The sequence below is a fragment of the Choloepus didactylus genome, chromosome 21 (genome assembly GCF_015220235.1).
Source record: "Choloepus didactylus isolate mChoDid1 chromosome 21, mChoDid1.pri, whole genome shotgun sequence".
Taxonomy (NCBI): Eukaryota; Metazoa; Chordata; class Mammalia; order Pilosa; family Megalonychidae; genus Choloepus; species Choloepus didactylus.
In genome coordinates, this window is record NC_051327.1 from 1,850,344 (window position 1) to 1,874,555 (window position 24,212).

The 24,212-nt window shown below is 49.1% G+C and overlaps 2 protein-coding genes across 3 annotated transcripts in view; one reads left to right on the plus strand and one right to left on the minus strand.

Annotated features, from left to right (window-relative positions):
- ERN2 (endoplasmic reticulum to nucleus signaling 2) lies at nucleotides 1–18,595 on the plus strand. 2 transcript variants are annotated; one of them, XM_037814283.1, is made up of 22 exons: nucleotides 1–99; nucleotides 1,794–1,899; nucleotides 2,266–2,299; nucleotides 2,567–2,639; nucleotides 4,812–4,884; nucleotides 4,980–5,087; nucleotides 5,418–5,519; nucleotides 6,493–6,757; nucleotides 8,564–8,642; nucleotides 8,732–8,879; nucleotides 10,411–10,532; nucleotides 11,303–11,458; nucleotides 11,722–11,884; nucleotides 15,575–15,659; nucleotides 15,812–16,001; nucleotides 16,095–16,194; nucleotides 16,280–16,479; nucleotides 16,899–17,046; nucleotides 17,135–17,262; nucleotides 17,807–17,930; nucleotides 18,024–18,091; nucleotides 18,178–18,595. In XM_037814283.1, the coding sequence occupies exons 1-22, from the start codon at nucleotides 16–18 to the stop codon at nucleotides 18,388–18,390; spliced, it is 2,769 nt and encodes a 922-aa protein (XP_037670211.1). In that variant the 5' UTR covers nucleotides 1–15; the 3' UTR covers nucleotides 18,391–18,595. The 2 variants fall into 2 exon arrangements, with proteins under 2 accessions (XP_037670211.1, XP_037670210.1); XM_037814282.1 differs by lacking the exon at nucleotides 11,303–11,458 and having other exon boundaries at nucleotides 16–99.
- PLK1 (polo like kinase 1) overlaps nucleotides 18,552–24,212 on the minus strand; it is a 10,913-nt gene continuing 5,252 nt past the window's right edge. The window contains exons 6-10 of the mRNA XM_037814284.1: nucleotides 21,148–21,303; nucleotides 19,934–20,011; nucleotides 19,574–19,728; nucleotides 19,292–19,474; nucleotides 18,552–19,051 (exon numbers count right to left, since the gene is read on the minus strand). Of these exons, the coding sequence (XP_037670212.1) occupies nucleotides 18,845–19,051; nucleotides 19,292–19,474; nucleotides 19,574–19,728; nucleotides 19,934–20,011; nucleotides 21,148–21,303 (779 nt within the window). The 3' untranslated portion in view covers nucleotides 18,552–18,844. The remainder of the gene's footprint in view (nucleotides 19,052–19,291; nucleotides 19,475–19,573; nucleotides 19,729–19,933; nucleotides 20,012–21,147; nucleotides 21,304–24,212) is intronic.

A 24,212-nucleotide genomic window follows, 5' to 3' on the forward strand; every position in this document is an offset into this window, starting at 1 on the left:
GCCGCCCACGGTGCGATGGCGAGTGCAGCCCGGGGACCCGGGCCGTGGCGATCGCTCCTGCTCCAGCTCGCCGCGCTGTTTGGGACGCTCGGGCCGCAGGTGAGAACCGCGACGCCAAGTCTCGAAGTCCGGTCCGTCCGGCACAGAGGGATGGGGCGCGCTCGCCGGCGAGAGCTTAGCGAGGCAGCAGGGGCGCCTTGCCCTCCCTCTGCCCGGGACACCCCCATCCCCCCCCTCCAAGTAGGCCCCCGGCGAGTGACAGCCTCTTAGGTTTTGGGAAGTTGCCTGTTGCCCCCCATAAACACCTAGCAGGTGAGAACCGCCAGCGGGTAAAGTGCAGGTGGACTGAAGACCCTGCCCCTTCTGGGTGTGGGGGGTGGGGGAAAGGGAGCTTGGCTTTACTCCCTTGCTTCCTAAACTTCGGGGGCATCCGGGGTCCCTGTGAAAATAAGACAGACTTGAGAGTCCTTCTCAGCCGAGATACGCACCTAGGCATCCAGTTTTACAGTTTCAGGGGTCTCACACCAGCCCCCATGCCCATGTATGGATCCCAGTTCGAGAACCTCTGGGGTAAATAACCCTAGGCGAGAATCTGAGGGGAGCAGGGAGTTCAAACTAACAGAAATGCAGGGAGAAGGCAAAAGATGCCCAGCCTAGAACCCAGGTATCCAGGTTGGAGCCCCCAGAATAGCCAAAGGGAAAGTGGGCATCTGTGTCCCCCGCTTCCTGCTCTGGGCCCATCCAAGTAGGAATGTGAGCCCAGTGAGTTCAGATCTGGTGTTTCCAGAAAATGAGAAAAATCAGAAATCTGAATTTTTTTAAAGTGAAATCTTTCATTTTTTATAAATTGGCAGTTAATTTAAAAAAAAATTTAAACACCATGATGGCCAAACAAACCCACCTGTGGACAACCATTTTGCAGCCCCTACTCTCTACCATTCTCCCTCCCACCGTGTTGCAGATGACAAAACTGAGGCTCAGTAAAGAGGGATTAAAAGGCAGTTTCCTGGCTTTCTGCCAGACACCATTGGCACAGCCCCCAAAACTGAGGGTCCTGGAGCAGGATGTGGCCTTTGCAGGGATGCAGCCTGGCCACCCGGATGTTAGGGTTCCTGTTAGGAACTCAGCCTCACCCTGTTTGCTCAAGGAGGGGCTAGAGCAGTGAGTTGGCCCAGCAGGAGCCAGGTGTAAGCTCCAGCCCTCCCTCCAGAAGCCAATCCCAAGCCCTGGCTCAGGGGGGCCCTCTGGAACCCGGCACCAAAAGCAGCTAGGCCAGTTTGAGGAAGCAGAAAGGGGTCATCCCAAAAGAGGCAGTTGGTGTGACAAAGGAGAAAGAGACCAGGCTTTAGAATCAAAGAGATGATGGTTCAAATCCCAGTTCTGTCATTTGTTGTCTGTGTAGCTTTAGGCCAATTCCCTAACCTCCCTGGGCCTCAGTTTCCCTCACCCACATAATAGGGAGAATAATAGTACCCTCTCTTAGGGAGGCTGTAAAGATCAGTGAAGTCATTTTGTAAAGGCTTTCAGTCTTCTTTGGAAAATTAGAGAGAATTTAGAGGGGGAGATGATGGGGGGTGACTTGCAGACACAGTCGAGCTGGGGCCCACCCAACTACTACTATAACCACCACCACCCCCCCCAGGTCAAGGAGATAATGGATAGAACCAGCAACTTCCCAAATCATCCTCTTTCCCCACTCTGGGGAAAGGGGCGTCAGAGCCATCTCTGTCTGGGGCAGGGACAAGTAGTGGTCCCACAACTCTCAGGAGAGCTGGGTTTGTCTCCCACTGCAGGTCCAGACCCTCAGGCCAGAGAGCCTCCTGCTCGTGTCCACCTTGGATGGAAGCCTCCATGCACTGAGCAAGCAGACAGGGGACTTGAAGTGGACACTGAAGGATGGTGATCAAGGGGCAGCCATTCCTCCCTCCATGGGCCCTGATTTGGGGGTGTTACTATACCATAGATAAGAACATGGGCTCTGGAATCCAACAAACCAGTGCCTGCAGGCAGCTTCACCACTTATCTGCCATATGGACTTGGAAAGGTCTCTTGACCTCTCTAAGCCTTGATGTCTTCACCTGCAAAAATGGGGCAAGGTGTAGTGACCCTACTTTGCAGAGTTCTTGGGAGGATTACATGAAGCAATGCATATCAAATGTTTGGCTTGGTGTCTGATGCATAGTAATGGCTTAATGAATCTGAGCTACTTTTTTTAATGGGGAGTCTGGAGGGGCCTACTCATGCTCCGTGTCCCTGTCCCTGCAGATCCCATCATCCAAGGACCAATGTATGTCACAGAGTAAGTAAACCTGGGGCCTTCCGAGGTGGGAGCAGCCAGGAGATAGGGGAGCCCTAGTTGCCTAGAGGAGGTCAGGCAGGGGGAAGGGGCACATGTTGGAAGCAAAGGAAGAAAATTCGTTCTGGATGTGATGTGGGGGAGGGTGGTGAGCTCCCAGGTGTCTCCTACAAGGACGGGCTCCTATTAGCTGAGGGGTTGGAGCAAATGGAGCCTTCATGAAATCAGGGGCGTGGACCCAACCCTCCCTCTCTTCTCTCTGCTCCACAGAACAGCCTTCCTCTCAGATCCAGCAGATGGCAGCCTGTACATCTTGGGGACCCAGAAGCAACAGGGATTAATGGTGTGTTTCCTACAGAGCTTGGGGATGGGTGCGGGTCACAGCTTCTGTCAGCCAAAGCACCAAGGATTGCGGGGAGGGGTGGCGGAGGCATTGTGGTTGGAATCTGGGTGTCCTGCAAAGGATGTAAATCAGAGCCATGAGTGCCCTGTGGAAGGCTTATCTGGAGGGGCCTGTTGAAAGGGCCTGGGTGGGGTGGGGAGTTAGCTCTGGCTATGTCAGCAGACACAGATTTGGGGGCCTCTCCTTCAAGACTCTGAGAGTTTTAAAGGGAACATATGTATCAGCTTTTGCTGAATGACAAATCACCCCAAAACTCAATGATTTAAAACTCAAACCATTTACTGAACTCACAATTTTGTGGGATGGCAATTTAGGCTACACTCAGATGGGCAATTCTGCTGGTCTTGACTGAACTTGCTCTGTGGTCAGCTGCTGTCTCAACTTCCCTGAATTAGTCAGTCTCGTCCCCTGAGTACTTGGGAATTTGCTCCTACAAAGACCACCTTCAATAGCCCACCTCAGTAGTAGTGAAACTTGCAGCTCTCATGGCCACCATGGATTCCAAGGGTGGGAAGGGAAGCTTTCCAGATTCTGAAAGCTCCTGGCTGTGAGTGTTCAGAGTGGGGGCTGTCGGTCAGGGGCTCTGGTGTGCCAGATCCGGAAAGGCATTAAAGCATAGAGGTTAAGAGTGTGAACTTGGGTTCAAATTCCAGCTGCGCCAATGACAAACCGTGGGATCTTGGGTGTCAGTTTTCTCATCCATAAAATTGGGATGATAATAATCCCTACTCCATAGGATTGTTGTGAAGACAAGGGAATGAATACATATAAAGTGCTTAGAATAGAGTGCCTGGAAGGTGAAACACACTCCGTAGGAATCAACTGCTGTTATTATGGGGGTAGGGAGCTGCTAGTCAGGCTTGGGCCCTGAATTTATCCTGGGGCTCCTGCTGCTAATGCTGAATGTGGCTTGGGGACAGGGCTGCCGCGCTGGCCGACAGGGCAACAACAGTGACCCGGCAGGGCTGAATAGATCACAGGGGGCTGTGAGTGTGTCATTGGGACACTGCCTAGCAGGAGCCTCTGTCACTGGGGAAAGGAAGGTGGCTAGCAGAGACCTGGGGCCTTCTGTGGGACATTGGGTTACACGACACATTTTTGAGGGTGATGTTGGCTGGAGGGGCGGACAGGCTGTCACATGATTTTTGAGCATGGCCTGTGCTCATTGTCAGAGCTCTGTGTGTGTAGTTTTGGTGATGGGGGAGGAAGGTGTAACTTTTTATTAGAATATAATTTCAAACTTAAGAAAAATTGCAAGAACAATGCAAAGTACTCTTTACCCAGATTTGCCAATTTTTAACATTTTGTCACATTTGTTTTATCATTCTCTCTATATATCTATCCGTATCAATATATATATGACTTTATATGTATTATTGCTTTTTCTGAACTGTTTTAGAATAAGCTACAGGCATCATGGCCCTTTTCTATTAAATGTTCAATGTGCATCTACTAAGAACAAGGGCTTTCTCTTACGAAACTTCAGTATAATTATCAAAATCAGGAAATATAGCCTAAATACAATGGTTTTATCTAACTCACAGATCATATTCATTGTCTTGACTGTTCCAGTAATGTCCTTTATTGTTTTCCTGGTTCAAGATCTCCTCCAGAGTCACCCATTGAATTGAGTGTCTTATGTCTCTGTTCTCAAGAGTTCCTCAGCCTTTCTGAGTCTGTCATGGTTGTTGACAGTTTTGAAGACCCTGCGTTTGTTTTTGAGGAGGCTGCCAGGCCAGGATCGAGTGGAGCATGTGGCATCTGGGCATTGGGTGTGGGATTTTCTGCAGTTCCTCAAGAGGCAGCAGAGCAAAGTGGTTAAGGATGCTGGCTCTGCAAGCTGACTGCTTGGGTCCAAACTTACTAGCTGTGTGACTGAGGCCAAGTTGCTTAGACTCCCTGAGTCTTAGTTTCCTCTCGTGTAAAAGGGAAATGATAATGATAGTACCTACAGAATCGTAAGTACTAGGTACTCATAACAGTACTTGTTGAAACGAAATGGGTTAATAAAGGTGAAGTGCTTAAAAGGATGTCTTAGAAGGTTGTCTGACAGTGAATGCTGAGTAAGTCTTTCTACTCTTACTGCTTCCCAGAAATTTTCTCTCTCCTTAGAAACTGCCGTTCACCATACCCGAGCTGGTTCACACTTCCCCATGTCGCAGCTCCGATGGGGTCTTCTATACAGGTGAGAACCTCTTCAGCCTGTGGGGCCCGGGCAGGGACCAGCAGAGACAGGGACCCATGTCATCTTGAAAGCTGGGGCACTTTTCACCCCCACAGGCCGGAAGCAGGATGCTTGGTTTGTGGTGGACCCTGAGTCAGGGGAGACACAGATGACACTGACCACAGAGGTTCCCACCATCCCCCGCCTCTACATTGGCCGAACACGTGAGTCAGGCCCAGCTGCCCACCAGGCTCTGGGCCATACCCCCTTCTGTAAGGCCTAAGCCTGGTAATTGTTATCCAAGTTTAATCCATATCAATCAGTTGATCTGTCAGTCAGTCAACAAACATATTACTCAGCACTGAACAGGTTGCTGGGGATACGGCAGTGAGCAAGACAGCCCTAGTCCCTGCCCTTGTGATACTCAGACTTCTGGGCCTCTAGGCTGGGTGCTCCAGAAGCCTCCACTCCCACAAGATGAATGACCTCTGGGGTGAGGGTGGGAATGGGATCTCATGCACATTCCTGGTAACTTTGCTTCTGGGGGTCCACAGAGTACACGGTCACCATGTATGACCCAAGGTCCCCAGCCCTCCGCTGGAACACCACCTACCGCCGCTACTCAGCTCCCCCCATGGATGGCTCACCTGGAAAATGTGAGTGCCACCCTTCTCCAGCCCCACCCTGGAGCAAGTTCCCCAACTCAGGGAACCCTGAATGGCATCCACAACCAAGTCTCATCTGTTTATGGACTGATTCACCTGAGCTCCTCAGGGACACATCTTCAAGATGATCCTAAGTGACCCCCCTCAACACTCAGATGGAACCCTCTTTACCCTGAGCAATCCCTCAGCATCCTAACTCTTCCATACCCCAAATGACCCAACCAGGTAACTCTGGCTGACTCCCCAATTCCTGAGCAACCCCAACCAACCCACACACATTCTGATCAATCTTTACATGCCCAACCAGACTCCCAAATGTTGGATGACCCCTGATATATGACTCTAAGTGAATTTTCCCCTAGGCTTACCCCCCGGTAATCCTGACCATCCATTGATATTATGACTTGTCCTACCCAATGACCTGAGCAACATCACAGGTGCCCCTAAGTAACTCTTAGTCCCCTGACTCCAGAATCTGCATGAGACCTCATGCAGGTAACCCTGATACATCACAGTGACACCCTCAGGGACCCCTGATTGACACCCCCCCCCCACCCATAGCCTAACCCAAGTGACACATATGCCTCCAGTCCACCTGAACTGACCCCCATCCTGGGTGACTATCAGGTGACCATGACTGACCCCCCCACACACATCCTGAGTGATTTTCCTGAGGTGACAGGACTGACTCACACACATCTGAGTGACTGCCATCCTGCATGGCTCCCCTGTTGGCCCTGAGAATTTCCCTCATAATTCAAATTAACTCCATGAACTCCAACTGGCCTTCCCTCACCCTGATAACCATCTAGGTGATCTCATCTGACCTCCACACACCTGAATGACCTCCCCCCTCCTCCAGATGACCCACTCTCAGAACAACTCCCTCAGCCCCAGATGCTCTGAGGTGCCCCACAGCAGAGCTCCCTGGCTGCACCCCTCTCCCAAACATCTTTCTTGGCAGACGTGGGCTATCTGGCCTCCTGTGGAATGGGCCTGCTGCTCACCGTGGACCCGGGAAGTGGGGTGGTGCTCTGGACGCAGGACTTGGGTGTGCCTGTGATGGGCATCTACACCTGGCACCAGGAGGGCCTGCGCCAGCTGCCCCATCTCACCCTGGCTCGGGACACCCTGCACTTCCTCGCCCTCCGCTGGGGCCACATCCGACTGCCTGCCTCAGGCCCTCCGGGCACGGCCACCCACTTCTCTGCCTTGGACACCCAGCTGCAGTAGGTGGCCACACCTGGGGCCCAGGGAGGGGACCCTATGGGAGTGTTTCAGCCTGGGCCAGGGGTGATGTTCAGCCATGAAGCACTGGTATGGCTAAGCCAAGTGTTGAAATATTGAAATAATTCCAAACTCGCTGGTAAATAACCAATGCCCTGTGTGCTCCCCTCCACAAGAGTCCCCAGAACCTCTAGATAGCCCCACTGTCTAGCAACTGATAGGTTAAAATCTTGCGCAGTAGGGGGCCTCCAGAGTTCTACTCCCATGCTGCAGCTGGCACCTGTTCTGATTGGCAAGTGCTTGTGCCTTATTGGTTGTTAAATATTTAAATGTCATTCTTCCCTACAGCATCTAGTATCTTAGTGTCTCCATCTTGGGGAACCAGGAGATAGGGTGGGAAAATCATTTATTCAATTCATTCCACAAATATAATGGGGTTCTTACAATGTGCTGTCACTTGCTAGGCTCTGGAAGGACAACAATTAATAAGACCACCATGGTTCCTGAATAGAGGAAACTCAGTCTAATGAGAGAGACAGATATGTAAAGAAGCAATGGTAACATGGTATGACAAAGGATGAGAAAAGAGAAGTACAGAGTGCCATGGGAAGGGAGCCTAAATCCAGATCAGGGGCATGGGAGACAGTCTCGGAACACTTCCCAGAGAAACGGACCTCTAAGTTGAAACTTGAAGGATGAATAGGAAATAAGAGAGAGCGTGCATAACATCAGGGAACAGAAAGAAATTAAATAAGGCTGGAACACAGATTTCAGCAAGGAATATGTATGAAGTTATAAGTTAATGAAGGACCTTATAGGAACATGTTGAAGTGTTTGGACATTTTTTCCTAAAGCTTAGAAGGAGCCACTGGAGGATTTTATTTGATCACATTTTCAGTTCGGAAATATCACTTTGGCTGCAGTGTGAGGAATTTCTAAGAGTGGTGTAAATGTGGAAGAAAATGGGAAGACACTTAGTGGAATACTACTTTAATTCAGGCAAGAGATGATGATTCCTTGGACAAGAGTGGAAGCACTAGAGATGGAAATAAGTGAAGGTTAAGAGGTATTAAGAGGAAGTACTGGTAAGAATTCGGTTATTGAAGAGTTTGGTGACTGTAAGCAAGAAGTCAATGGTTTATAGAAGCCATGGGTGTCATAATTTTCAGAGGTATGAAGCATTAGAGGAGGAGGGGAAAGTAGGAAGAGGAGTTGAGGAATGAGGAGATGAGTTCAGATTTAGAAAACAGCTTTTGAAAAAGATTGGGGCTAGACATAGATTTAGAAATCACATCTATGGAATTTATATCAGTTAGCTTTTGCTGTGTGACAAACTTAGAGCTTAAAACATCAAAAATTGGTTATGTTTCAAGATTCTGTGGGTTAGTTGGATGGGTTTACTGAGCTGGGCTGGCTTATCATCTGTGGTCAGCTGTGTCTAGGATGGGGCTGGCTGGTCTAGAATGGCTTCTCTAACCGATTTCATTGCTGGTGGACTGTTTGGCCTAGGGGGCATCAGGTAGAATGATTCATCAATACTCCATAAGGCCTCTCATGCCTCCACAGGCTAGCCTGGGCTTTCTCACATGGTAGTCCTTGGAACAACACCAGAGGGAAAGCCCCAATACACAGGCACTTTTCAAGCTCTGTTTGTGCCACATTTGCTATTGTCTCATTGGCCAAAGCAAGTCTCATGACTAATCCCATGTGGAGGGAACAACACAAGGGCATAGATACAGTGGTCACTGAAAGTACCCACCACCATCACTCATCCTTCTCCCCTTTTTTTTCTCCTCCCTCCTCCCCAGGATGACGCTGTATGTGGGAAAAGATGAAACTGGCTTCTATGTCTCTAAAGCACTGGTCCACACAGGGGTGGCCCTGGTGGTGAGAAGGGGTTTCTGAGTGGGATGGAAGAAGGGAAGGGTGTGGAGAAGAAACCTCCCTCATTCGTGGCTCTCCATTTTCTGCCATAGCCTCGTGGATTGACCCTTGCTCCCATGGATGGCCCCACTACAGATGAGGTGACACTCCAAGTCTTGGGAGAGCGAGAGGGCTCACCCAGCACTGCTGTCAGATACCCCTCAGGGAGCGTGGCCCTCCCTAGCCAGTGGCTGCTCATTGGTGAGGTTCCTTGGCTCAAATCTGGAATTAGGTTGTTTGCATGGAGATGCAAACATGCATCTCCATGGAGATGCGCCCCACCCAACTGTGGATGATAACTGATGGGATATTTCTGTGGAGGCATGGCCCCACCCATTCGGGGTGGGCCTTGATCAGTGGAGCCATATAAATGAGCTGGCTCAAGGAGAGGAAACGGAGTGCAGCTGTGAGTGATGTTTTGAAGAGGAGCAAGCTTGCTTGAGAGAGCAAGCTTGCTTGAGAGAGCAAGCTTGCTAGAGAGGAACGTCCTGGGAGAAAGCCATTTTGAAACCAGAACTTTGGAGCAGACGCCAGCTGCCTTCCCAGCTAACAGAGGTTTTCCGGACGCCATTGGCCATCCTCCAGTGAAGGTACCCGATTACTGATGTGTTACCTTGGACACTTATGGCCTTAAGACTGTAACTGTGTAACTGTGTAACTGTGTAGCCAAATAAACCCCCTTTTTATAAAAGCCAATCCATCTCTGGTGTTTTGCATTCCGCAGCATTAGCAAACTAGGACAGATTTTGATTTGAGATTTATTCTAGTTTGCTAATGCTGCAGAATGCAAAACACCAGAGATGGATTGGCTTTTATAAAAAGGGGGTTTATTTGGCTATACATTTACAGTCTTAAGGCCATAAAGTGTCCAAGATAACACATCAGTAATCGGGTACCTTCACTGGAAGATGGCCAATGGCATCTGGAAAACCTCTGTTAGCTGGGAAGGCACATGGCTGGCATCTGCTCCAAAGTTCTGGTTTCAAAATGGCTTTCTCCCAGGACGTTCCTCTCCAGCAAGCTTGCTCCTCTTCAAACTGTCACTCACAGCTGCACTGCGTTCCGTCTCCCTGAGTCAGCATGTTTATATGGCTCCACTGATCAAGGCCCACCCTGAATGGGTGGGGCCACGCCTCCATGGAAATATCCCATCAGTTATCATCTACAGTTGGGTGGGGTGCATCTCCATGCAAACAACCTAATCCAAACATTCCAACTTAATCCCCACTGTTATGTCTGCCCCACAAGTTTGCATCAAAGAATATGGCTTTTTCTGGGGGACATAATACATTCAAACCGGCACATTCCACCCCCTGGACCCCAGGAAAACATATTCTTTCCAAATACAAAATACATTCATCCCACAATACCACAGAAACTTAAATCATTTCAGTAACAATAGTTAAGTACAAGATCTCATCAAAATCAAATATAGGCATGGTCAGTCCTAAGGCATACTTTTCCTTTAGCTTTGGATCTGTGGACTTAGAACAAGTTATATGCTTCCAATATACAAAGGAGGGACATTCACAGGATAAGCATTCCCATTGCCATAAGGAGAAAGAGTAAGGAGAACAGGGTTAACAGGACCAAAACAGTTCCTAAAACCTGCAGGACAAACTCCATTAGATGTCAAAGTCTGAAAGATTTGAGATAAGTACCTCTGAGCCCAGCTTCTGAGCTGGGAGGCTGAGGTCACCTGCAGCCCTCTGACCTTTATCCTGCCCCTTAGGACACCATGAGCCACCCCCAGTCCTGCACACCACTATGCTGAGGGTCCATCCTATCCCAGGGAGTGGGACTACTGAGACAAGACCCCTTAAGAGCAGCCAGGCTTCAGACCTCTTCTTGGAGGTAAGTGCTAGTGAAAATGAGAAATGAAAACTGAGAAAAACCATAAAATCATGCTCTCCTGGGAGAGGATTGGACAAGAATCATTAATGGGTTCAAGATTAGAAGGAATGATAATGCCCTAGAGCAATAATTCTCAAATTGGATTGCTCATCAAAATCACCTGGTTAGATAGATTAGATAGATGATAGATAGATAGGTAGATAGATAGATAGATAGATAGATAGATAGATAGATAGATAGATATGATATGATATGATAGATGGGTATATAAAGATAAATAGATAAATGGATAGCTAATGGATAGATAGAATGGTATTGAAATGTGGTAAAATTTTAAAAGTTGGTGGATCTGAATGTTTGGGTGGGAGGTATGTTGGAGTTTTCTGTACTGGTTTTGTATTATTTTTCCAACTGTCCTGTAAGTTTGAAATTATTTCAAAATAAAATGTTTATTTAAAAAATGAAAAGAATCACCCAGAGTCCACTTTAGGCCTATGGAATTCAGAATTTCTAGAGATGGCAGACCTGGGAATCTGTAATTTTTAGTGACACCCCAGATAATGCTGGTTAGCAAGTAGGTTTGGAAGCCTCCTGTCGTGGGGCACTGTGATGTTTCAGCACCATGGAGAGCGCCATGTTTCCCACCATAAACAGACCACGCTCCTTTCAGCTAACCAGGCCCTGATAGAGGGTGATGAAGAGGAGTTAGGGGTCCCATGTTGTGGGGGTGGAGTGGGGTGTGCTAAGATCAAAAGCCCTTTTGTCCTCAGTTCCTGAGCCTGAGCCGGGAGGAACCCTGGGACCTGGAGCCTCATCCTGAAGAGAAAACCTCAGACTTGCATCCAGGGCTGGGAGCCCAAGACTTGCTGGCAACCAGCCTCACTGCTGTGCTCCTGGGAGGGTGGATTCTCTTCCTGATGAGGCAGGTAAGCCCATCGCGCCCGACCTCAGGTTCCTCTTGGGGCCTTCCTAAGCCTCCAACCCAGCCCCTCCTCTCTGAGATCATCAACCTCTGTCTTCCTCACCCAGCTCCGATATCCTCCCCTGCTCTCCTAGCAGCTCCCCAAGTCTGTGCCACCATGCTCTGTGTGTCCTTGCTCCCATGTGAGGCTATCTCAGGCACAGCTTCTGGGCCCATTGTGGGCAGGGCCTAACCAGGGCTGAGCCCTCTTAGGCTCTCATGTTTCAGCAGCAGCAGCTGGTGGAGAAGCAGCAGCGGGCACCCCTGGCACCTGCAGGCTCTTCACACATCTCACAGGATGCTCAGACCCAGCCCTTGGGAGCCACCCCAGGGGGCCAGGAGAGTCTTCAGAGTCCCTCAGAGCGAGCCCAGCCACTCGACGACCCTGCAGGTGAGCTTAAGTGAACAAGAAAGGGCAGAGTCAGGGACAGAGGAAAGAGAGTGACAGGCTTAGCTTAAAGTCAGTTTATTGTACCTAAATGTCTTAATACAGAGTGTTTTGAATATAAAGAGTTTTGAGTTACTATAGAGAGGGTGTATTGAATATTGCCATGTATGGAATTGAGCACTCTAGAAATATTATCGCTGTTGGTATTTTCAAGGCCTCTAGATACTGAAGAACCAGGTATTAATCTTAATTCCACTACCTGTTAACATTGATGAGTTACTTAACTCCCCTGAGCTTCAGTCTCCTAATCTGTCAAATGGGAATAATAACACCTACCTTGTTGCATCACTGCATTGTGAGAGGTCAACGTTACTATTATTAAATCATACCTAGGTGATGTTATTAATTAATATTTGTGTTAAAATAATGTATTTGGTAACAATTACAGCAAATTGCCTAGGTATAATTTCTCCTGTTTAGGGTTTTTTTTTTCCCTTTTTAATATTTCCCTCATCTTTTCTAAATTTAATCCTATAAACAAGCTCTTTTACAGTTCCTTTGGTATCTGTGGGATGCTACAGGAGGTCTTTCACATGTAGTGGTCAATCCTGGCTACTTCCCCTGCTTCTTTGGCTCTGGGCTGGGCTCATGCTCTCAGTCTCCTTGGTGACTACTGCTGGCACCCCTTGGTGACACCTGCTCATACCACCATCTCTAGCTGGGTAGGCCTTGGCTGCCACCGTAACTCAGATTGTAGTCCATCCCAGCTGGCCTGATGCTCCAGTGCTGCTCCCAGCCAACAGTGTTCACCTTTCCTCTGCTGAAAGGGAAACGGTTCCCCTTCCTTTGGGGTCTGCTCTTTCAGAAGACCCCACAGCAAATTGCCTGAGACCCAAGGTGTGTGGTTCTCAACATTTTAGTTGTTGAGGGTAGATTCCCCCATGCCCTAATGTTCCTTGAAATGCTCATCTCCTTGGACCTTCTGGCTCTGGAGTTGAGTCTGTCTGTCACCCCCCGCCCCACCCCAGAGAACCCAAGCTCCATCTTTTCCCAGGGTGGTTCTCGGCACAGGACCCTGCAGTTCCTCTTTGCCATTTTCCTTCCATTGCCCTCACCCATGACCACATTTCACTAGACCCCAATCCTTGATGTGATTTGAATTCTTTCCCAAGAAATCTCCTTGAGTCTCATATAAGTCAGTGGATGCCAATAATCCTCTGAGGATTGAATGCTGAATCCCAACTATGGCTCAGCCAGGTCACCTTTATATAAAATGCAAAAATCCTTTATCTACTATAAGAAAAGCATCAGAAAGATGTCTATGCATTAGGACAAGAGTCCAAGAAAATAAAACAAGTAGGGCCTGGTACCTTTGCTACTAAACTCAATGGTCACAATCTCTATATAATGCTGGATTTCCTTTGTAATTTATATTTCTTTCACTTCGTTTAAAGTGCTAATAAACTCTACTCTGGCACTTTGATGATCTCCAGGCAAAGCCTTGTTTCTAGCACTGGGGTGGGGGTGAGGGGCACACAAGAACAAGCAACTGTTATACAGTGCAATGAATGAGGTGAGGCAGCTCCTGGACAGCACTGTGATGGGGAGTTGTGGGAAGTTGTGGGAAGCTGTGGGAACACAGAGGAGGGACACGTAACCCAAACCTGGGGAGATAGAAAGGGTCTTAGAAGTGATGTCTATGCTGAGCTCCAAAGGATAAGAAGGAATTACCCAGTAAGCTAGGAGGAGCAGGGCAGGGACATTTCAAGTGGCAGACACTGCCCAGGCAAAAGATCAGAGCTGAGAGAAAGCAGGGATCACATTCTGGAGTGAAAGTTGGGCTGCAAACTCAGACTGTGGGGAGGCCAGGTGATAAAGTAAATGAGTGAAGCAGCCATGTGGGACAGAGAATTTGGGAGCAGTGGAAAACAGCTGCCCTGTCTAAACTGTCACGGCTCTGCCCATCTTGCTTGCTGCTATGGGGCCAGCAGACTTCTCAGGCTTGGTGAATATCTGTTCAATCAGTAACTGACATCAGACACTGGAGATTCTGAAATAATGCTTCCCAACTGAGTATGTGTGAAATGGATAGGTGATGAGCAGATGTGAGGAAAAGGCTAACACCTGGGACTTGTCCATCTGAGCTGCAACTAATTGCAGTCCAGGATATCAAAATCTTGGTTTAGTCCTAGCAGAGCCAAATAAGTGAATGCAGGTGGTGGTAGAAAAGCTGTCAAGAACAACTCTCTTTCCCAAACCCCAGCACCAGCACCTTGTGGCAGCCTCTAACCTATTCTGAGGACATCTGGAAATCTTGGTCCTCCCATCTTGGTGGGGAGAGAGGGATGTTCCTTATGGACCTTTTATGGGTCACATTAACTACAGTGGTGTCACACCCTACTCTTATTTGACCTCCATGAATTCATCCACACACATTTGATTGGTTGGCCACCGGGACCGCTGATTGCATCAGACATTAAGTGGGGAGTTGGCATGACTGAGTCCAAATCAGAACTAAAGCAAAGAGCTTATATTTGTCTGTTGCCTCCAGTGTGCTGACACACTGTTTTAAAGGCTTTGAGGGAATTGACTCATATAATATTCACTTAATTCCTGTGAGGTAAATACTAGTTTACCGCCTATTTTGTGAAAGAGGAAATGGAGACAGAAAAGTTTGGTGACACCCTTCTCCCCGCTGTCCCCCAAGCTCACAAAGCTAGTAAATGGTGTATCTGAGATTCCAACCCTGGGCAACTGACTCCACTCTCTAGGCTCTTAATCTCTGTGGATGGTGCCTCTTTTTGTACATTGGTAAACACCTAGGGACAGAATGTGACTATTTGAAAAGCAGCAAAACGCATCATGTGTACTCAGGATTTTCAGAGGTAATCCTGACTTACACACCATTTCCCCTGCACATGACAGGTTTTGATTACTTTAGAACCTAAGCCTTGAATCACTGCTTCTCCACCATCGTGATGCAGAAGGTCAGGGGCAGGAGCCTCTTGCAGACTACCCCAGGGAAGGAGCAGAACGTCCCAGCCTATGGGCCGCTGCCCACCTGAGCCAACCCCACCCATCTCAACAGGAAACCAAGGCCTTCCCAGGGTCCTTTGCTGCCCTATTACTAATTCAAGTGCTGCTCGGCATTGACTGTCCACTGCTTCTCCCTCCTGTCCAGGACAGTCTTTTTGGTAACCACACTCGTTCTCACCATGCTTCCAGCTGCCAAGTGCACCTTCCTCTCTGAAGCCCATTCAACCTCAGTTCAGTACAGGTCAACTGGCAGAGGTGGGGGAGTGAGAGAGGAAGGAAAAGAAAGAACGCTGGGCAGAAGATGAGAGAGGGAGAGTGCTAAAAGAGCACCCCACCCCCGCCCACTTCTCTTCTTTCCATATACTCATTAAGCCTCATGATAATGCTGCTTTACACATGAGAAAACTGAGGGCAGAGGGGTTAAGTAACTTGCCCAAGGCCATGCAGAGTAAGTGGCCATCCAGGCACAGCCTCCGCAGTCTGGCCCCACTGCAGGCAGCTGAGCACATGTGGGTAGAAATAGGGGGGAGGTGGAGGGGGCAGGGGGAAAGTCTGGACTGGGTCGAGGTGTGGAGGTGGGTACAGGGATGGAGGCAGTGAGTGGAATCCCTGTGAGACTGGGCTCCCTGAGACTCCACTCTTCTCTGCCCCCACCAGCTGAGCAGCTCACTGTGGTGGGAAAGATTTCCTTCAACCCCAAGGATGTCCTGGGCCGTGGGGCAGCTGGGACTTTCGTTTTCCGGTGAGTGGTGTCCAGGAGCCAGGCTGAAGTCGTGGTGCAAATAGTTCAAGCCAATAACTCTTGGAGAGTCTTGCTTTCAAGGATTCTCCAATGTGGGAGGTGGGTATGAGTTGGTACCCTCTCTCTGACTCTCCTGGTTACCCACTGCCCAGGGGACAGTTTGAGGGGCGGGCAGTGGCTGTCAAACGGCTCCTCCGTGAATGCTTCAGCCTCGTTCGTCGGGAGGTGCAGCTGCTGCAAGAGTCTGACAGGCACCCCAATGTGCTCCGCTACTTCTGTACCGAACGGGGCCCCCAGTTCCACTACATTGCCCTGGAGCTGTGCCAGGCCTCTTTGCAGGAGGTGAGGCCCCGGCGCAGGCAGGTGCGTTTGGAAAGGGGTGGCCAGGAGGGCCTGGGCTGGGAGAATGATGTTTTGGCCCTCACTGTTCCTTAGTACGTGGAAAATCCAGACCTGGACCGCTGGGGCCTGGGGCCTGCAACAGTGCTTCAGCAGCTGACGTCTGGCCTGGCCCACCTGCATTCCTTACACATAGGTATCTGTGCCTGTCTTGTGCCCACTGTCCTCAAGCACCCTTCCCCCTCCCTCCCTCAGCGTCCAGCTCCCTCTCTGCTCCACAGTGCACCGTGACCTGAAGCCTGGAAACATCCTCATCTCAGGGCCTGACAGCCAGGGCCAAGGCAGGGTGGTCCTCTCCGACTTTGGCCTTTGCAAGAAGCTGCCTGCCGGCCGCTGGAGCTTTAGCCTCCGCTCGGGCATCCCTGGCACAGAAGGCTGGATGGCACCGGAGCTCCTCCAGCTCCTGCCCCCAGACAGCCCTGTGAGTCCTCCCAGCTGGCAGGCACCTGCCCTGGGCCTCGGGGATCCCTCCCTGTCCCAGTTCCCCTCCTGCTGAAGCTCTATTAGGTGGATTGTGCAATGCTTAAGGCTTAGATAGTCCTGCCTCTCCCACTTGCTGTGTGACTCCAAGCCACTCTTCCCGGCCCCAGTTGTGTTACCTGCCTAGACTCTGGAAGCATGAAGCATCTAAGCCTGAACTAGATGCTCAGGAGGGACACATGGGATGAAAACCATGGGCCCCTTTCCATGGGGCAGAGGGGAGGGGAGCTAGAGCCAAGGAGATGCCTCCCGGGAAGCATCCTTGAGCTCTCTTCTGAACCAGGCCCCTGACTTCTGTATCAACCCATGAGAGAAGTTAGCCAGGCAGACTTCCCTCTTCTCCTCTTCTCTGGCCCCCAGACCAGTGCAGTGGACATCTTCTCTGCAGGCTGCGTGTTCTACTATGTGCTTTCTGGTGGCAGCCACCCGTTCGGAGAGAGTCTGTATCGCCAGGCGAACATCCTCGTTGGAGTTTCCTGTCTGGCTCACCTGGAGGAGGAGGCCCACGGTGAGGGAGACCTCAGCCCAGCAGAGAAGGGGGAAAGCAGGGTGTGGGGCTGGGCCGGCCCGATACTGTTCCTCTTTCCTCCCTACAGACAAGGCCCTTGCCCGGGACCTGGTGGAGGCCATGTTGAACCAGCTGCCGCAGGCACGCCCCTCTGCTCCCCAGGTGCTGGCCCATCCCTTCTTTTGGAGCAGAGCCAAGCAGCTCCAATTTTTTCAGGTCAGAGGGAAATCTTAGGAATGTCCCTGAAAGTTCCAAGTCTGGGGGCTTGCAAAACCAGAAAGGGGAAGCCAAACTGGCTGAGGGAACAGACCAAGGCACTTGCACCAAGCGGCCTGGCTCACTCAATCCAGGTCAAGCCCCAACTCCTGCACTTTGCCAGTTTTGTACTCCAAAGCCCACTTGTTACCAGGTTCCCAGCCACAAGCCACCCTCAGGTCAGAATATATCCCATTCCTTGGAGCCCAAATTGTCACTCAGGCCATACTGATGCCCAGAGAGCCTGTTCCGCCTGTGTAACCTTGAGTGAGGGACTCTGTGCCTCTGAACCTCAGTTCCATCCTGCCTAGACTAGCGGTGAAGATCTGGTGGGTTAATATAATATGGGTGTTCAGCATGGAGAAGCCGCACACTACAGAAGCAGCAGCGGTCCTCATCACCCTAAACTAAGCTTCTGCAGCTCCACTCTCTGAGCCATTCAACAACCTTGGCCTTGTGGCCTCTGGTCCTGGTCACAAGGCTCAGGCATTCTCTTGGGTCCCAGGATGTCAGTGACTGGCTGGAGAAGGAGGCTGAGCAGGGGCCCCTGGTGACAGCACTGGAGACAGGAGCCCAGGCAGTGATTCGGGGCAACTGGCACAGACACATCTCGGTGCCACTGCAGACAGGTAAAGCAGCAGAGGCCCAGGCTCAGGGTGGGCCTGGGAGGCTGCTAGGAGCCCCAGACGGGACAGCTCTGCCTATACTGTCCCTGCCCACAGATCTGAGAAGGTTCCGGTCATACAAGGGGACATCCGTGCGAGACCTACTCCGTGCCATGAGGAATAAGGTATGGTAATGGGGTCTGGGTGGGGCCTGGCCCTGGGGAAGGTCTGGCTGATGCTAAGCCAGGCTTTCTGCTCTACCCCTCTCTAGAAGCATCACTACAGGGAGCTCCCGGTTGAGGCACAGCAGGCACTAGGCCAAGTGCCTGATGGCTTCGTCCAGTACTTCACAAACCGCTTCCCACTGCTGCTGCTCCACACACACCGTGCCATGAGGAGCTGTGCCTCTGAGGGCCTCTTCCTGCCCTACTATCCGCCAGCCTTGGGGGCCCAGGAACCATGTGCAGGGGCTGCTGGGAGCTGAGGTGGCCGGGACTCAGAGGCGCCCCACCTTGGGCCAACAAGGAACGGACCTGTGGTTGAAGCTGGCCTCAGTACGAGAAAAGACAGGCCGAGGGAAGCAGCCTCGGGGTCCCAGAGCAAAGATGGGCTCTGGAGCCCAGAAACCAGGAACACCTCAGGGAAGACAAGAAGAAAAAGAAGATTCACATATGTTTAATGTGGATAAAGCCAAGGAAAGGACAGTCCCAAATTCAATAGAAATAATCTGTACAATTCATATGGTGGGTTTGGGGGAAGGGGCCACAGAACCCACACTGAACATGTACAAAAATAACTTACATAGCAACCCCCACCTGCAAGGAATCAGCTCCCCCCCACAGCCCCCAGGGCTGGGAGGCACATTAAAAAACCAACACCAGGGGAGCTGGCCCACAGTGCTGGGGGTGTTGAGGGGCACCAGTCCGGAGGGGAGGGGCCTACGAGGAGGCTTTGAGGCGGTGGGAGGCAGAGCGTGAGCTCAGCAGCTTGTCCACCATGGTGCGGGCATAGCGGAGCCGGCTGGCCAGCTCCTTGGAGCAGCCATACTCCTCAAGGAGGCTCAGGCGATATGTTCGGAAGTCCCGCTTCTCATCAATATAGGTCACAGCTGCCATCAGGGGGCACAAGATAAGTTTGGTATGGTCCTAGAAGGGAAGGGGCAGTGGGTTGAAGATCCCAGTTGCTAGTGTATGCAGAGGGAGAGGAGAGAAGAAAGGTGGGGGGCTGTCTGCTTCACTCCCTTCCTGTGCCTGCTGCCAAGGACAGGTTCCCGGGCCTCCTATTCCCTGTGGAGCCAGACAACCCACCCAACTCCTGTGGGCCCAAAGCCAGGCTCATATACCCCTCCCAACTCTCCCCTGCCCCCGGGTTCACCTCCAGCTCACCTGGAAAAAGTTGATCTGCACACAGCCATTGCTGAGGTGCAGGATGATGGCGCTGCGGGTGCGAAACCAGGTACGCAGATAGGGCAGCCGGGCCAGCTCATCGCCTTCCCGGGGTGTGATGTTGGCACCTGCCTTTAGCAGGTGCTCGCTCATGTAATTGCGGAAATACTTAAGGAGTGTGATCTGGTTGGAAAGTGGGGGGTCAGTTACAGCCTGAGCCCTGGCATGACATCCCCCATGCCTGCCAATGGTCCCAAGTGCCCCAGGCTGGCTGGCACTCACCTTCTTCATCAGGGAGTTGGGATGGGAGCTCACAGTGAGGTAGGACTCTGTGCCGTTGCGCTCAATATACTGCAGGCTATCCCCATCGTTATAGAGGATGAGGCGTGTGGAGTCATTGAAGAGTACCCCCACGCTGTTGTCGCACAGCTGATACCCTAGCAGTAGGTGGGGGAAGAACTCAGAAAGAGGGAGTGGGAAGTGGGGGAAGGGGCATTAGGAGCTGGAACTGGGAGGTGTGGGATGGAAATAGGAGAGTGCTGAGAGAATGGGAGCCAGGATCCAGAAAAGGTAAAAGCCTGTGACAACACAAAGGGTCACCTGGCCATATTGAGCCACCTGCCCATTCTGGAAGAAACCTACCGAGGCCATACTTGTCTGAATAGTCCACCCACTTGCTGACCCAGAAGATGGGGATGCAGGCAGGATCCTCAGCCTCCTCTGGGAAGACAAAGACAGAACACTGGTCAGGACCGGCATCTTCACCTCTGGCCAACTCATGCAGCCCTTATCAGGGAAGCTGTGCCAGCACCCCAGCTGGGCTCAGCCAGGAGGAGGAGACACCTACTGTAAGTCAGACTGGAGCCCTAGAGAAGTGCAGGCAGGGCCTCTACTGCCAATCAGCTCAGAAAGCAGCAGGACAGACATTTAAGCAGGTTACAGTACAGTGCACCAAGTGCCACTCATTCATTCAACTGACCCATTTATTGAAGGCCTACTTTGTGCTGGGCACTATTGTAGGCAGAGTGAATGGGAGACAAAAATCCCAGCCTCCATCTCATTGAGCTTTCAGTCTAGTTACAGCGATAAAGACTAATAAAAATAACCTGGTAAAATATGTAAGTTACCTCAATATGGTGAGAGTCAGTGACTGACAGATTATCTAGTTTTCCAGATTATGAGTGATTAAAAAATTGTGAGAAGACAGACAACTCCAAATACATCAAAATGTGATATTCAGGGCATGTATTAAATCTCATTTTAAGTGCAGCAAACAAATATGGAAATTTTAGGTGAGAAATGCTATGGAGAAAAATGAAGCAGGTAAGGGGGATGAGAAGGTCTAGGAGTGGCAGGGGAGGAGGGGGGTCAGGGAAATGCTCACTGAGGTGATGCTGGAGCAGACATCTGAAGGAGGCAAGTATGAGCCATACAGATGCTGATGGAAGGGCACTGCCAGAGAAGGGAACAGTAAGAGAAAATGCCCCAAGATAAGCACATCTAGGTTTGTCATTTCAATTGCTCAAAGGATAAATCAGAGTTCACCAAGCAGAGGGGCAGGTGCGAATGTATAAATGTAGCATATTTAGGGAACAGCCAGTAATCTGAGGTGCTGGAAGACGGGGCAGTTGTGGAGTGACAATAGATGGATCAAAAAAAGAAGGCAGGAGCCAGACCACAGAGGCCTTGAAGGCCATTTGGACTTTAACCTATAGGAAATGGAGGAACTGAAGGTATTATGGAGTTATGGAGATAGGGCCTGGACAAGGCACCGACACTCTGCTGGCTGGGCCTTCCCTGCCCTCCCCAGACGCCCCTGGCAGACCAACCCTGTGCCAGGTCCTCACAATGCCCACCTTGCCTCACCAGCCCCCGCTCTGAAGGTTTGGCAGCGTTGACACTGTGTAGCTGCTGCAGCATGTCACCAAGGTGGCAGTCGACCGCCTCACCCGTCTCCTGAACCACTGGTTCCTCTTTTTCCCGGGGACGCTCAGGCGCAGGGTTTTCCATGGCTAGGAAGAAGACAAGGCATAGTTATCAGCTGGGCACAAAAGCAGCAGGGATGGGAGGGGCACAGGACCCCATGCCACAACTGGCACTTTCCCCAGAGGAAAAGTCTTTCAACTGCATTGTGAGTCAGCACCAGGTTCTCAGAGCAGCTGCTGCTCATGGTGTCACCAGTACCTCGGGGCCAGGCCACCCTTTAGAAAGCCTTCGTGGCCAGCCAGAGTGTCAGATACTCAGGCCTCTGACCCAACAGCTAAGACCTGAAGGACATCTCCTGAAGCTCAGACAGACAGCTCAAAGGCATCAGCACCTCAGAGATGCCCAGCTTTAAGCAAAGAACTAAAAGCATCTTCAGCATCCAGGAAGATGGGAGGGCTCAGTGAATTACAACTCATTGGTAAGATGGATTAAGCAGGCATTTAAGTGAAAATGTAAAAGAGGAATTTTAAGAGATTTTCCATCCTAAAATTTACTCTATTTGCTTTCATATGACCAAAAAGAGTCTGAAAAGATGCACATCCTGATTATAACATTGGTTACATTTGCGTAGCAGGTACATGGATGGCTTTAATTGTCTTTATGCCTAAATGTTTAATTTTTTTTCCCACTACCATGCGCCACTTCTTGAATAATATATATTTGGGTAATTTGAGTTTTTCCTTAAAATATTTTAAGATCAGAGTTTTTAATTTAAAAAACAACTATCTTGTGATAAAGATTTCTGTGTAAAATAAGGTGTTTGGGTTTTGCTTTAAAATGCTCTAGCAAAACAAAAAAAGGAGGCAGGGTAATGTGGAACAGATGAAACAAGTATGGCCGAATGTCAGTAACTATTGAAAATAGATGATGGATACATGCTGATTTATCATCTCTACTTTGGGGAAACTGAAAATTTCTGGAAAGAAAAAGTTTTACAAAAAATGCTGTGTTCAAAAATTAGAACCAAAAGGAAAAAGCAGTATTAAAATGACAGTATTTGATCGAAACCCAAAGAATAAAGTAAATATCTTCAAGTCTATACTGACATAGATAACCAAATAAATAAGTAAACAAATGAGGGAGAAGCCACCACAGAAGGAGTGCGGGAAAGAGCGAGCGTGCTATTAGAACTCCACGCAAATAACCACTGCAGGTAAGAGCCTCCCAGGGATGAGAAAAACAGCGGGCAAGTTTGAGGGGAAATAGGATCGTCTCAAAGTACCCAACCCCGCAAGCATGTTTATTAATTACAAAAGTAACTTTGCAGTACGGAAACCTGTCAGACACCGTAACTAAGGGGCCAAGGTTACTACCACCAGTAATAAGACATGTCATGCACCCTGCGTAGGACGCACTGACAAGGGTACATCACTGCCATGGTGTTCTCCCTAAAACATATCACCTCTATCTAATCGTGACAAAACATCAGGCCCAAATGGAGGGGCACACTACAAAAGAAATGAGCAGTGCTCTTCAGAGGTGTCAAGATTAGGAAAGACAAGGACAGACTGAGGAATGTCACAGGCTGGAACAGTCTAAGGAGACAGGACAACTAAATGCAATGTCATGGGACAGAAAATGGGTATTTGTAGAAAAACTGGTAAAATCTGTACTTAGTCAAAGATGTCCCAAGGTTAATTTTAGTTTCGATAACTGTTCTATGGTTATGCAAGATGCTAACTTAGGGGAATCTGGATGACAGATACATGGAAACTCTGTACTATTTTTGTAAATTTTCTATATGTCTAAAATTATTTTAAAATAAATAAAGTAGTCCCTAAAAATTGAAATGTAACTGAAACAAATGAGCTTTAGCTGTATATCAAATTGGTGATATATTTGCACAGAGAAGTATTTCTTGTGACTTTTTTGATACTGTACATTAATACAATATAGTCTGAGGACAAATAGAACTGTAAGAAAATAAACCACCACTTAAAAACAGGAACTAGTTCATATATGTTGAAAAATTTAAGTATATTAATGTAGGGAACCAAGATTTTCAGTTTAAGAGAAAATAAATACAAGTATATAATCAAAGAAGCAAAAACCTTTGTAAATTATCAAAAGAAAAATAGTAACTGAAAAGTAAGGAAAAAATTGCTCTAAGACAATATTGTATCAATGTTAAATTGCTAAATTTCCTGAATTTGATAACTGTTATGTACTATGGTTGTGTATAAGAATCTTTGTTCTTAGGAAATATACACTTGATAAAGTATAGGATGTTTAGAACTTACTGTCAAATGATTTTTTTTTTTTTTCAAGAAGGTACAGATATCATAAAGCAAATATGAAAAAATGTTAATTGCTGGGTCTGGGTAACAGGTATACAGGAGGTTATTTGTCTACTGTAATTTTTTATGAGTTTGAAATATCAAAATAAAATGTAAATCAGAAATATCAGTATAAACTCAAGGCTTTTCCTAATTCTGTCCTTCAAAGAGGTCTAGAAGCAATGACAACCTAAGCAATGGCAGGATTTTATAAGAAGATATCCATCCTTTTAAAGAGATACAGACTGAAGTTTACAGAGAAACAGTCAAGATGTCTGAGATTAACTTTAAAAATGCTTCAAGGGAACAAAATTGGAAAAAAAAAAAAGAGAAAAGGAAAGATGAAGCAAATGTGACAAAATCTTGACAATTACTGAACCTCATGGATACGTGGGGTTCACTGTAGTATGTTCTAGTGTATATCTGAAATGCTTTTTTTACTTTTTTTAAAATGAACCACCTAAGAGTTGTTAGAAGTTTTTTAAAATGATCAAAAAGAACTGCTCAGGCTTGAAGTTAAAGTCCACTCTCTTCTTCTTGGACCCAAGGGACTCAGTACTCAGCCGTGGTAAGGTCTGTCTTTTCTGACCAGGCTGAGGGACAGAGAACATTTTGCCACGAGAGGAAAAGGGCCACGGATTCCAGGACAGGAGACAGTC